Source organism: Lacerta agilis, chromosome Z (genome assembly GCF_009819535.1).
Source record: "Lacerta agilis isolate rLacAgi1 chromosome Z, rLacAgi1.pri, whole genome shotgun sequence".
In the NCBI taxonomy this organism is placed as follows: Eukaryota; Metazoa; Chordata; class Lepidosauria; order Squamata; family Lacertidae; genus Lacerta; species Lacerta agilis.
This window is the reverse complement of record NC_046331.1, coordinates 45,339,962-45,352,670: the sequence shown is the minus strand read 5'-3', so window position 1 is coordinate 45,352,670 and position 12,709 is coordinate 45,339,962. Positions and strand designations below refer to the sequence as shown.

General features: G+C 45.0%; 1 protein-coding gene across 4 annotated transcripts in view; it reads right to left on the bottom strand.

Annotated features, from left to right (window-relative positions):
- Window positions 1–12,709, bottom strand: part of DOCK11 (dedicator of cytokinesis 11) — a 185,882-nt gene that overhangs the window by 15,688 nt on the left and 157,485 nt on the right. For all 4 annotated transcript variants that reach the window (XM_033137075.1, XM_033137076.1, XM_033137077.1 and 1 more), the window contains 6 exons: window positions 10,426–10,532; window positions 9,858–9,980; window positions 4,660–4,773; window positions 3,456–3,602; window positions 1,848–2,058; window positions 1,133–1,323 (listed from right to left, as the gene is read on the bottom strand). In XM_033137075.1, the coding sequence (XP_032992966.1) occupies window positions 1,133–1,323; window positions 1,848–2,058; window positions 3,456–3,602; window positions 4,660–4,773; window positions 9,858–9,980; window positions 10,426–10,532 (893 nt within the window). The remainder of the gene's footprint in view (window positions 1–1,132; window positions 1,324–1,847; window positions 2,059–3,455; window positions 3,603–4,659; window positions 4,774–9,857; window positions 9,981–10,425; window positions 10,533–12,709) is intronic.

Sequence of the window (12,709 nt, the reverse complement as noted above, 5' to 3'; positions counted from 1 at the left end):
TACTGGGCTCAATCCACCACGTTAGTACAAAGCCCTAAGCAGCCTAGCACCCAAAAACCCAAAAGATTGCCTCCAACAGTATTAACTTTCTCCGGTCCTACAACTGGCACAGAAGGCCCAGGGCAGCAAACAGATATCTAAGCTGAAACCAACGGAAAAGCAAAAGCATTCTTGTAAGGTTCGCGTGATGGTGCCTCACGAGTAACGGAGCAGGAGCCCAAATAGTCTTTTGCAGTTTTATTGTGCAAACGATTTACAGTGCAGAGCTACAAAATGCATGTCTGTCTCAGTCACTAGCGGAATCCAGGAGTGGCCCCTTATGGCTTCTCCCCCAGCACAATAACTTTGGCACCCCAAGTCTCCTCCTACCCTCCTTGCGTTTCACTCCTCTGCACAACTGGGGCAACGGAAATGGCGTGCCTCCCTCCTGACCAGCCGGGCGTGGTGAGCGCAGGGTCTCAGCAACATCCCCAAGCCCTCTCCCCGTCAGGCTCCCTGTTTGTGGCTCTTGGCTAGAAGAGGCGCTGGGGCTCTCAGTGGCATCCCTAAGCCCTCTCCCCGCCAGGCTGGTTCCTTCCTTGTCCTCCACACTGGAGGTGTGGTGGCTTTCCCTGCTGGAAGAGGTGCTGCTGCTCAATTGGCGTCGGGGCTCTCTGTATGCTAACGGACCCTCCATTCCCCTCATTGGGCCAGGTGGAAGTTCCCTGACAATTCTGAAACAGATCAAGACATTCTTAAAACAATTGCAATTTACAAACACGTAAACGCCATCACAGTTAAAAACATTCTAAAAACAATTGCAATTAAAAAACCTTCCATCCAATGATCTTGAGGTTGCTAGGAACTGATGTCAGTTGATGGTTTCTGGAAAAGCAAACAGGCCTCCAGCCAGCACTGTTTCTTATCAAGGGCATGAGGGTTCCAGTCTCATTTTAAATGAATTTTCTGGGGTTTCTTTTGTGTGTGTGTTTAACTATTTTATTATTAAATTTATCAGTCCTCCCCCCCCCAAAGCAACTCAGAATGACAACAGTCATGTGGCAAAGCAACCCCTGACATGATGGTTGTTTGAAGGCGATGAATAAATTGATGATGATAGTGGTGGTGATTTATAGTGTGCCCAGCCACCAACCTGCACTGAAACGGAGCCTTGAAGCTTCAGCTGAAGTTGGATCATGTCAGCATCTGCTGAAGTACACAGTTGTTGCAGCTCGGCCGTCTTTGCCTTGATTTCATCAGTTGCCACATCGATCGGCTTCAGATTGACCTGGAGCTCGTGACTGACAGGAATCCTCTTTTTGACATAGGGGAAGGAGTTGGATGCTAGAAGAGGAGAGTAAACAAAAATGGTGGCACGTGCACAAGGAGCCCTGTGTGGGTAGAGCCACATACCCAAACTTGTGACATTAACTTTAGATAAACACTCCTTGCATGAATGGCCCCACAAGGTTCTAATTTATTTAGATTCTTTTCAAATCCTCTTTTATCTATCTAAAACATTTTTTTCCTGCTCTTGTGCAAACACACACACACACACACACACACACACACACACACAAACCCAGGCTCCCAGAGCAACTCACAAATGCACTGATAAGGCAGTCCCTGCCCTCATGCTTATGATCTATAAACACATGGCATGAAAGGAAAATGGATTGAGAGGGAGGAGAAAAAAAAGCAAACTCAGGTGGGTGTTATCTTTTGATCCCACTTTCCTTCTCATGAGGAATTGAAAGCAGCCGACTGCATAAAACATCATCAAAACAGAGTTTTGTTGACATGCATAGCATGGCCCCCTCTCCCTGCTGCCTGTACCCTTTCCCAGCATCTTAGAAGTCTAATCTCACTGGTAAGGATTGTCCGTCTCTTGCACTGCTCTTCCACACTCCCATGTTTTTTCCCAGACAAAGTATACGGTGTCTCGAACACAAATCGGTTGATGTTGTGGTTCCTTTCAAAATCTGTCTTCCTCTCTGAGAGCTCTTTCTCATCAAAATAGGGCTTCAGATAAGTCACTTGAATGTGTGCATACTTGGAGTCCAGGTCTTTGGCATTCACCTGAAGAAAATGAGGAAACTAGTAAGGAAAGCGGCCCAACCCAGCTCTGCACCACAGTCAGGGATCATTGACCAAGAATCTAAGAACCACATGACCTGCTGCTCTCCTACTGTTTTTCTTCCAGTGGCAGAAAATGAGCACTAAATTTGCACTATATCCCACTTTTTCTAAAAGTGACTTACGTCATGTGAAAGCTTAACTCAGGGGTCCCCAAACTAAGGCCCGGGGGCCGGATGCGGCCCAATCGCCTTCTAAATGCGGCCTGCAGACGGTCCGGGAATCAGCGTGTTTTTACATGAGTAGAATGTGTCCTTTTATTTAAAATGCATCTCTGGGTTATTTGTGGGCCATAGGAATTCATTCATATTTTTTTTCAAAATATAGTCTGGCCCCCCACAAGGTCTGAGGGACAGTGGACCGGCCCCCTGCTGATAAAGTCTGCTGACCCCTGGCTTAACTTAACCATCTGGGAAATGTCATGGAAAGGGAATAAACTCTCATGTGAATGCTGCCTTCCACTATATTTCTGGAAGTGGCTTTTATGTCACGTGAAATCTAAATTATAATGTTGACAGAAGTCAACTGTTGGGGAAATGTGCAAACAGAATAAATTGTCATATGAATGTACCCAATCTTAGAAGGTTTATTCTTGCATCGCTATTGGATGACATCCCTGGCTAAAATTGTCTTTTCCTAGCTCAGCCTTACAATCGGCCAAGAACTGTATATACGGTAAATGCTTCCAAAGCAGCAGCTTACAGCCAGCAAGGCAAGAGCTGCCTACCTCAAGTTCTCTGCAAAATAAAAAAAAATCCAGTAGCACCTTAGAGACCAACTAAGTTTGTTCTTGGTTCTCCGATTAGTTTTCCATGGGCTGACCCTTTCCCTGACAAAAATGGGTCAGGGTTTGTGATCTCCCTTGATCACAAGTGAGAGGCAAATCTCAGAACAACATCTCCATTCCTTTCAGCAATGCCTGCTCCTACATTGGCGGTGGTTGGCACTGTGGTCTAAACCACTGAGCCTAGGATTTGCTGATCAGAAGGTCGGCAGTTCGAATCCCCGCGATGGGGTGAGCTCCCGTTGTTTGGTCCCAGCTCCTGCCCACCTAGCAGTTCGAAAGCATGTCAAGTGCAAGTAGATAAATAGGTACCGCTCCAGCGGGAAGGTAAACGGCGTTTCCATGCGCTGCTCTGGTTTGCCAGAAGTGGCTTAGTCATGCTGGCCACATGGCCTGGAAGCGTACGCCGGCTCCCTCGGCCAGTAAAGCGAGATGAGCGCCACAACCCCAGGGTCGTCTGCGACTGGACCTAACGGTCAGGGGGACCTTTACCTTTACATTGGCTGAGGGTGGGTGCTGCCAAGAGAGGGGAGGACTGCATGCATTTCTGTGTCACCTTATTTGAGTCCTGGATGATTTTGACATTCTCTGCTCCAAATTTGTCCCCATAAAGTTTCAGCAGTCGGAAGGAGATCTCTGATAGACCTGTTAGCTTAGGCTCTTTGTAGATGTATTCTTTGCCATCCTCTTCTTCAAAGAAAGCCTTTGTTGATCGGAAATGCACAACAAACAACATGATTGGAAGGAATTTAAAAATGGTTGCAGTGACTACAAATCAAACATCTACCCTATGCTCAGAATTGTATTCCATGGGAGTGCATAGCAAGTGATGAATATAGTACAGTGGTGCCCCGCTAGACGAATGCCTCGCTAGACGAAAAACTCGCTAGACGAAAGGCATTCGCTAGCGGAAGGCTGCCCCGCAAGACGAAATTGTTAATGGGGCTGCCTTGCAAGACAAAAAGAATTTTTTTTCGTCACGAAAACCGCTATTTTGCATTGGTGCTTCACTAGACGAAAAAATCGCTAGACGAAGACACTCGCAGAACGAATTATTTTCGTCTAGTGAGGCACCACTGTACTGGGTGCAGAATTTAGCTTTCCTAGATTACCCTTTCATAAAATAAATTCCTAGTCCTCGTGGCTGTAAAGATATGCTTGAAAGTGTGCGGCCAATGCCTGCTGGAATAACAGATATTAAAGGAGTAGTTTAGTAAGAGTGAGTGGGAAAATAGAGAGGATTTAGCTCCCTTTCCCATCTTACCACTAGACAAAACCAGAATAAATTATGCAAAGCAGCAAGCAAAAGAGTGCAAAAGTGGTGCAAATTTCCCCAATCTGCATAATTTATAAAGGTTATAGAAAGCAGCTTGACTAGATGTAAATTTTTCATTCTGAATGCAGGTTTTAATTTCCTTTGCCAAGCATAGCTACACCACTCACCTGTGCCTGTGGACAGCAAGGTAATTTCCAAAAACAATTTTTGCGATTTCTAACACAGAGGGAAAAAAGACTAGTTTGCAAAGGCCACTCAAGATCAAGGCTTTTGGTGCTGATCACGTCAGCTGTCAGTCTGGGGAACATAGGAGGCAGCTGCTTTATACTAGTCAGACCAAGGGTCCATCTCTGCATTGACCGGCATCAGCTCTCCAGCAACAAGCCATCTGTGGAGATGTGGTTGGGGATTGGACCTGGGACCTTCTGCAACCAAAGCAGATGCTCCACCACTGAGCGACTCCCCAAACGATTGAGACACTTACCTGTCCATAAAAAGCAACTCGGAAATAAGTGCCCAGCAGCCTTTTTTTAGTCTGCATCACTTCCAGGATTTTAGTGTAAGCGCCGTGAAGTGTTCTGTACACTTGTGTAAGTTTCTGGAGACAAAGCAAAAACAGGATTGGTCAAATGGTTCAAGCCCTGCTGAAGCTCAAAGCCTGCTTATCACCACCTGCAGACTTTGATGTGGGGCTGAGCACCAACACAAGGAGCTGTGCTTTGCCATCAAAGATTTACTTGTGATACTTTCACTGGAGTTGAGGATGGCTGTGCACCACTGGCTCAGAGATGGAGCTGTTTCTGCATCATGAGCAGAGCTCAGGATTATACCTTTCTCCCAGTTGTTTCACAATTGGGGAAGAATGAATCAGTGTGCACACACACACACCACACAAAGCCCTGAAGCAACTGCTCGGCTGTTTACCCCAGAACACCCTCAACCCAAATGCTGAAGCGTTTGGTCTCCAGCACTGATTTTATTTTATCATCTTGGACACTGGGGACTGCCCGGTTGGCACTGATCCATGACAGGGCCTTTTCTGTGGTGCTTCCACAGTTGTGGAATGCCCTCCCTAGTGAGGTCACCATCATTAGTAACTTTCAGGAGGATTTTGAATACATAGATATGTGGAGGGTGAAGAATAACATACACGGCAACCCTAAGATCATCGGATGGAAAAATGTTTTTAACTTCAACAACTTTTAGGATCTTTTAAGCTTTAATTGGTTTGAAATGTTTTTAATTGTTTTTAGAATGTCTGGATTTGTTTGCTGAATTTGTTTTGTGACAACAGGGAACAGCCCTTCCCCCAGATTTTCATTGCCCTATATGGACAGGTATTATACCTAAACATTTTGACCTATAAATTAAATTTAATAAATTATCTCTGTGGGCCTTTCATATTGCTGATTCTACATCTTCTCCATGATTGTTTGGGACTTTCCTTTTTTGCGCATCCCCAAGCAGCACTGGAATTAAATTTATAGTCGAGTTATGTTATATGTGTCTCATTTGTTGTTGTTGTTGTTGTTAACCTAAAATACATATCAAGAAAATCATTTACCCTATTTTTATTTTTTTAAAGAAAAGAACCATCTTTCATTCTCTTTGTGTTGTTGCTATAGTTTCTCATTTTTGTCTCTTAATTGATATTAAAAACACAGAGAGGTTCATTAAGAAAATAACACCCAAATTAAAGTAGCAAGCAGCTGAATATTACAAAGCAGTGAGTTAACTTTTTGAGTTCTAGAGGGCAAAATAAAAAAGAGAGTGTGGGGAGGGAAATATATTGTTGATGGAGGGGTGTAGTGAAAAACATGCCTGCCATCTGTTGCAGTCTTAACATGCTCTCTTGTCTAATCAGGAATGTGCATGCTTCATTTATGGCGAGGAACAGATCTGGGTAAGAGCCAAGCCTTATGCTTTCAAAAACAGAGAGAGCTGTCAATCCTTCTTTATCACAGAATCTTAGGAGTGTACCTGGAGAGCTGCAGCACCTAGCCAAGACTGGCTCAGCCTGAAAGCCTAGAATTCGTGGACCTCCATTCAAGCTGAAGAATTCAAAACAAAGGAAAGCCTTCACACAGCTACCACAGGAGGCAGGGATGGCCACCCATTGGGATGGCTATAAAAGAGGGCCAGACAGATTCATGGAGGAATAGGCTATCAACAGCTCCTAGCCACGGTGGCTAAGCTTTCCCTTCACTGTCAGAGGCCTTTGTGCCTCTGAGTATCAGATGCTCTCGCACTTGGGTCCTGCTTGCTGGTTTCCCATGGGGATCTGGTTGGCCACTGTGAGAACAGGATGCTGGACTAGATATGCCACTGGTCTGATCCAGAAGGGCTCCTCTTCTGCACTCTTCATTGTAAAGGCAAGCCTAAAAGCTGGGCACAACCTGCCAAAATTTTGAACTTCTTTGTTCCCCCCTCCTTAGTTCAGATTTCACATTTGCCACAAACTCATCAGGTAGCCTTGGGCATGCTGCCCTTTCTTACTCAGAGGTGGAGGAAGCCGCTTGGTCGCCTGGGGCGGCAATCCGGGGGCCCGCCGGCAGCACGCACCACTCTGTGGCACGCATGTGCAGCATAGCTGCGTATGACACACGGTGCACGCGTGCTGCACCGCTCCATAGCAGTGCTGGTGGGCAGGCCCCAAGCAAGCCGTGGAGTGAGGCAGCCTTGCCCCGCAGCCTGCTCGCAAACCTGCTTGGCGGCCTGCGAGCAAGCTGTGGAGCGAGGCCACTCCGCCCCGTGGCCCACCTGCCGGCGCCGCTATGGAATGGTGCTTCACGCATGCACAGCGTGCAGCACATGCGTGTGCATCCGATACATACTGCATGCGTGCCGTACCGCTCCAGAGTGGCGCTGGTGGGCGGGCCCCAGGGCGGAGCAGCCTTGCTCGCAGGCCACTGAGCAGGCTACAGGCAAGGCTGCCTCGGTCCATGGCTTGTTTGGGGCTCGCTGGCTCGGCTTGGCGTGTGCCGAGTGTCACCCCCCTCCCCTGGAACCTGGGGCGCCCCACCCCCATCGCCCCCACCTCGCTACGCCACTGTTCTTACCCTCAATCTCCCTCACCCTTGCTTTGCAATAGGGGGGATAGTACCACTTACAGCAGGCTTCCTCAAACTCAGCCCTCCAGATGCTTTTGGCCTACAACTCCCATGATCCCTAGCTAGCAGCACCAGTGGTCAGGGATGGTGGGAATTATAGTCTCAAAACATCTGGAGGGCTGTGTTTGAGGAAGCCTGACTTACAGGGTTGTTGTGAGGATTACGAGATGTGCTTTTTGCAGTTGGAAGCACAACACAAATGTTAAGTGTTGTTATTACTGAGCCTGAAGATCAGGTCTTGAAGACCTGAAAGCTTGCTCAGTTCATTGTGATTTTTTATTTTGCTGCTGTTGATGTTGCTCCTAACAAACTGTGTGGCTGTCCCTGATTGAGATTATGTTAATGAGCTGTCCATAAAAAAATAAGGGCGTGGGTGGCGCTGTAGTCTAAACCACTGAGCCATTTGGGCTTGTCAATCAGAAGTTTGGCAGTGTGAATCTGCATATTGGGGTGAGCTCCTGTTGCTCTGTCCCAGCTCCTGCCAACCTAGCAGTTTGAAAGCCAACCAGCGTGAGTAGATAAATAGGTACCACTGCGGTGGGAAAGCTAACAGCATTTCTGTGCGCTCTGTTTCCATTATGGTGTTTGGTTGCGCCAGAAGCAGTTTAGTCATGCTGGCCATATGACCCAGAAAGCTATCTGTGGACAAATGCAGGCTGCACCCCATGGTCACCTTTGACTGGACTTAACCGTCCAGGGGTCCTTTACCTTTTACTTTTACCATTAAATATATATATACGGTATATATATATTTCAACATATTCCATCATCTTCGTCTGCCACTCCTCAATCGTTGGTACTTCCTGTAATTTCCACTTTAGGGCTAAAAGTGTCCTCGCTGCGGTTGTTGCATACAAGAACAATCTTTGGTCTTTTTTGGCATTTTCTTCACCCATCAAGCCTAGCAAGAAAGCTTCCGGCTTTTTGGGGAAGGTATACTTAAACATCTTTTTCAACTCATTATAAATCAGTTCCCAAAATGATTTTGTTTTCTCACATGTCCACCACATATGATAAAATCCTTCTTTCTGCATCCTTCTTTCTGCATTTCCAACATAATTTATCACTCATCCTATACATTTTTGCCAACTTAACCGGTGTTAAATACCATCCATACACCATTTTTTGTACATTCTCTTTCAAGGTGACACATGCCGTAAATTTCATATTTTCATTCCATAATCTCAACCACGCATCATAATCAATATTATACCCAAAATCCACTGCCCATTTTATCATAACTTCCTTCGTTTGTTTATCTTTAGTAAACCAATCTAACAAAAAATTGTACATTTTGGTTAACAATTTGCTTCTACCTTCCAGCAATTCAGTTTGGAATCTAGATTTTTTATCTTCAAAACCATTAAATAAGGATTAAAGAAACTGCGTGATTAGATTGGACTAGAAAACCTGCTGACGTGATGGAGGGAAGTCGTAGCTTGGCAGAGCGAGGATTTGTGCGTATTTGTATGTTTATGATTTGTTTAATTTGTTTAATTGGATATATATATATGGTGGATTATGGGGTTGAGTTGTTTGCTGACTCACACCTTTGCCCTTCTAGAAAATAAAGTTGATGGGCAATACATTTTAATTAGAACAGTTTGTAAACTCTTTCTATCAAGGATGGAGAACTGTTTTCTCCAAAGCCCTTGAAATGCATGTGTATTGCAATAAAGATCTAAGTCTTTAGATTCTAAGAGATCTCTGGGCTATAATTAGTCAGGAACTTAATTTGAGATTCATATTAAGGTGAATCTCAGTATGATATGGAGGAAAAGAATGAAGAAAGGAGAACCAAAACCCTAATTCCTTGGACAGAACACTACTGTGAGGGACCTTTTTATTTTCAAGCAGAGTGGATGGAATTTAACTCTTTCCTTATTTCTGCTTCATGTGGAGAAGATGTATTTGCGTGCCTGTATGGTTTCTTGCATCTTAACCTTTTTCCTAAGAACCACTTTTTATCTTTTTAATGAACTTTTAAATCTTAATTTAAAACCTTGGAGTCTCCTTTAACATACCATGCCATGCCTAGTGCCAGGTTCTGTACTTCCTTGAGAGATGTCAGGAGGCACTAAGGGAATTTTTAGGCTATTTGATGAAAGGCAGTTGGGATAAAATATGTATTTCACCTCGCGACTTCAGCAGGGTCTAAACGTGGGCATGGGGTACACTCTGCTTGGCCAGGAACTCTCCTCCCCACATGGCACAGGTCCCAGGGTGCAGCAGGGATGCTGTCACATGTTAAGCTTCCCAGTCCCCATGAAGTTAGTTATGACCCTTAAGTCACAGTTTTGGTGGCCATTCCCTATATGGAGGATAATGAAAGGCTGATTTGGATTCCATGCCTTCCCTCCTGATGCTGTCCAGATGTTCCAAGGGGACAACTCCTTCCAACCCCAGCCAACAGCGTCTGTGGCCAATGGCCAGAGCGAATGGGAACTGCAGCCCATCAAACATCTGGTGGGCACATGATTGGTGAAGGCTATCCTGAGGCAAATTTCCACTGAACTTAATGGAGCTTACTTCTCAACAGATGTGCATATAGGAATGTGTTGTGAGCCAGTACCTCAAACTCGCGTCGTTTCTCATAGATTGGAATGATCAGCTTTGAAATCTCCGATATGGTTTCATAACGCTCTGCTTTCCACAAGCCATCAACACACTGCTCCAATAGCTCTACCAGGACCTCCTGAAGGCAGAATTTTATTTTATTTTATTTTATTTTTTTTTAAAAAAAAAGATTAAACAAGGGGGGAGTTGCTGGGATCATGGTGTTTTTTTCTGAAGGGACAGAAATCAACACAGCAGAAAATGCAGAACAAGATCAGATGACTGTTTGGACCGGTTAATCCTAAGAGCACAACCAGATGTTATTCAAATAGTGCAATACCACCGAGCACATCCAGTTGTTTTTTACTATTAAAAAAATAGCAGGCAATTTTCATTGAGACCACAGTAAATGTGTGGTGTGTGTGAACCTTAATCTTTCCCTCCCAATAACAGCCTCCCTCCAATCTTACAATTATCATTGGAGGTGGGGGTGGGGCAGGAGGAGCTCTCACTAGGCTCCCACCCTGCATGCTGAAAACTGCAAACATGCTCTGCTGTCAGTGTACATTATTAGCCTCCCTTACTTCACTGTAATGAACGTCCATCATCCCTGCATCTTCTTTCATCGCCCCCTCTTCATCAATATTGGGTGTAATTTTCTTGAAAGATGAGCATCCGGCTGGAAATAGTTCTACAGTCAGAAGGAGAGAGATCAGTGGGAAGGGAACAAACCACATGGAGATTATGTGTCTCACATTTTACCTGCCCCTGGCCTCACTAGCATTGACTGTCTGTGTGTTTGCATTGCAGGGCATGGAATCTAGCTGCCTCATGCATGATTTGGTCATTATTTCATTTATTTACTTTAATAAATATGCCCACAGCAGAGAGAGAAATATGCCCTGTAGCAGAGAGGCACTGCTTGCCCCCTACACCATCCCCGGCTCCCGCTAGGAGTGCCAGAAGGGGGTGCCAGAAGGTGGTCTCGCCTAGGGTGCAAGAAACCCTAGCACCGTTCCTGCTAACAGAACATGGGCTGCTGTTGTTGCATACATACATAAATAAACTTTTCTGGCACCTGCGGATTTCTGTCTGGGTTATTCCCAACAAAAAGGACTCTGGTTTTTTTTGGTGGGAAGGTAAATTTAAACATTTTTCCCCAACTCTTTATGAACCTTTCTACCTGCCCACCAAATATGAAAAAAGTTCCTCCCATTTCTTTACATTTCCAACACATATCTGATTCTGCTTCATACATCTTTGCCAACCTTCTCGGAGTTAAATACCATCTATGAATCATTTTCAAATACTTCTCTTTCAGAGAATAAATAACACGCGGTAAATTTCAAATCACTTTCCCAAAGATTCTCCCAGAGGTTTAGGTCTATATTGTGTCCTATATCTATTGCTCAGTGTGTCATTAATACTTCAACTAGCTCGTATTTTGTTTCCCATTCTAATAAAAAATTATACGTTTTAGACAGGTGTTTATCCTTATTTTGTAACAGTTCTTATTTTGTAACAGTGAACTTTGGGACAAAACCCAGTCGCCAAAATTCTATTCATAGTGTCCTTAAGTGGTTCTATAAGCACATCCTGAAACTTTTTAAAATTGCGGTAAGTCCATCTGGTCCTGGTACTTTGCCCATTATTGTATTGCCATCTGCAGTTCCAAAATTGATATTGGTGCATTAAAGAATTGCTGGTTTTCTATAGACACTCAGGGTATATTACAATCACTCAAATAAGAGTCCATTTTCTTAATATCCTCCTTCTCACAATAATATAAACAAGTATAAAAAATTTCAAATGTTTTCCTTATCTCTTTTAAAGGGCTAGTCAGATACTTAACCTCATCAACAATATTAGTTATTATCCTATTCTTTCTTTCTCTTTTGAACTGCCATGCAAAAAATTTACCCAGTTTATTGGCAAATTCAAAGTTTTCTGTTTCATTACTTAAATTTTCACTGGTCAGATGTTTGGAAGCTGTGGATGGGTGGTTGCATGCGAGGCAATGGAAGCTAAATCCTTCAAAGACAGAGGTCCTCTAGCTGGGTTGGGACGATATGGGGTTTGGGGGCCAACTCCCATCTCTTGCGGGGGCACAATTAGTGCCAGCGTCTTCTGTCAAGAGTTTGGGTGTGATCCTTGATGCCTCCCTTCTATGGAGGTGCAGGTTGCAGCTACAGCAAAGGCATCTCCACTGTGCTAAGTAGTTGCTCCCTTATCTCTCCTGCCCTGATCTCACCACTGTGATCCATGCGACGGTCACCTCCAGGCTTGATTATTGTAACTCACTCCACATGGGGATGCCCTTGAAACTGACCCAGAAACTCCAGCGGGTGCAGAATACCACAGTGAGACTCCTTACGGGGTCTTTGCCATAGGATCACATTCATCCAGGGCTATACCAGCTGCACTGGCTCCCGGTCCCTATACAGCGTAGGACCCTCATACCTACGGGGCTGCCTCTCCTGGTACGCCCCACGGAGGACCTTACGGTCAACAAATAATAACACCTTGGAGATCCCAGGGCTCAGAGAGATTAGGGTGGCCTCGACCAGGGCCAGGGCCATTCGGCCTTGGCCCCAGCCTGGTGGAACACTCTGCCACAAGGGATCAGGGCCCTGCAGGACTGAGTTGTTTTGCCAGGCCTTTGGTCAGGGCTCAGCCTGACTCCCCTTTTCTTTTTTTATAAGAACTAATATGAAAGAGGCCTCCCAGCATTCTCACAGGCCCATATAAGACCAGCGTAAACAGTTGGGCCGATGAGCACTTACTGTTCCCAGCCCTAACCCTGCAGAAAGCCATCTAATCAGACTTTAATTTGATTTTGACCTGTTTTTAGGATGTAATTTAATTATT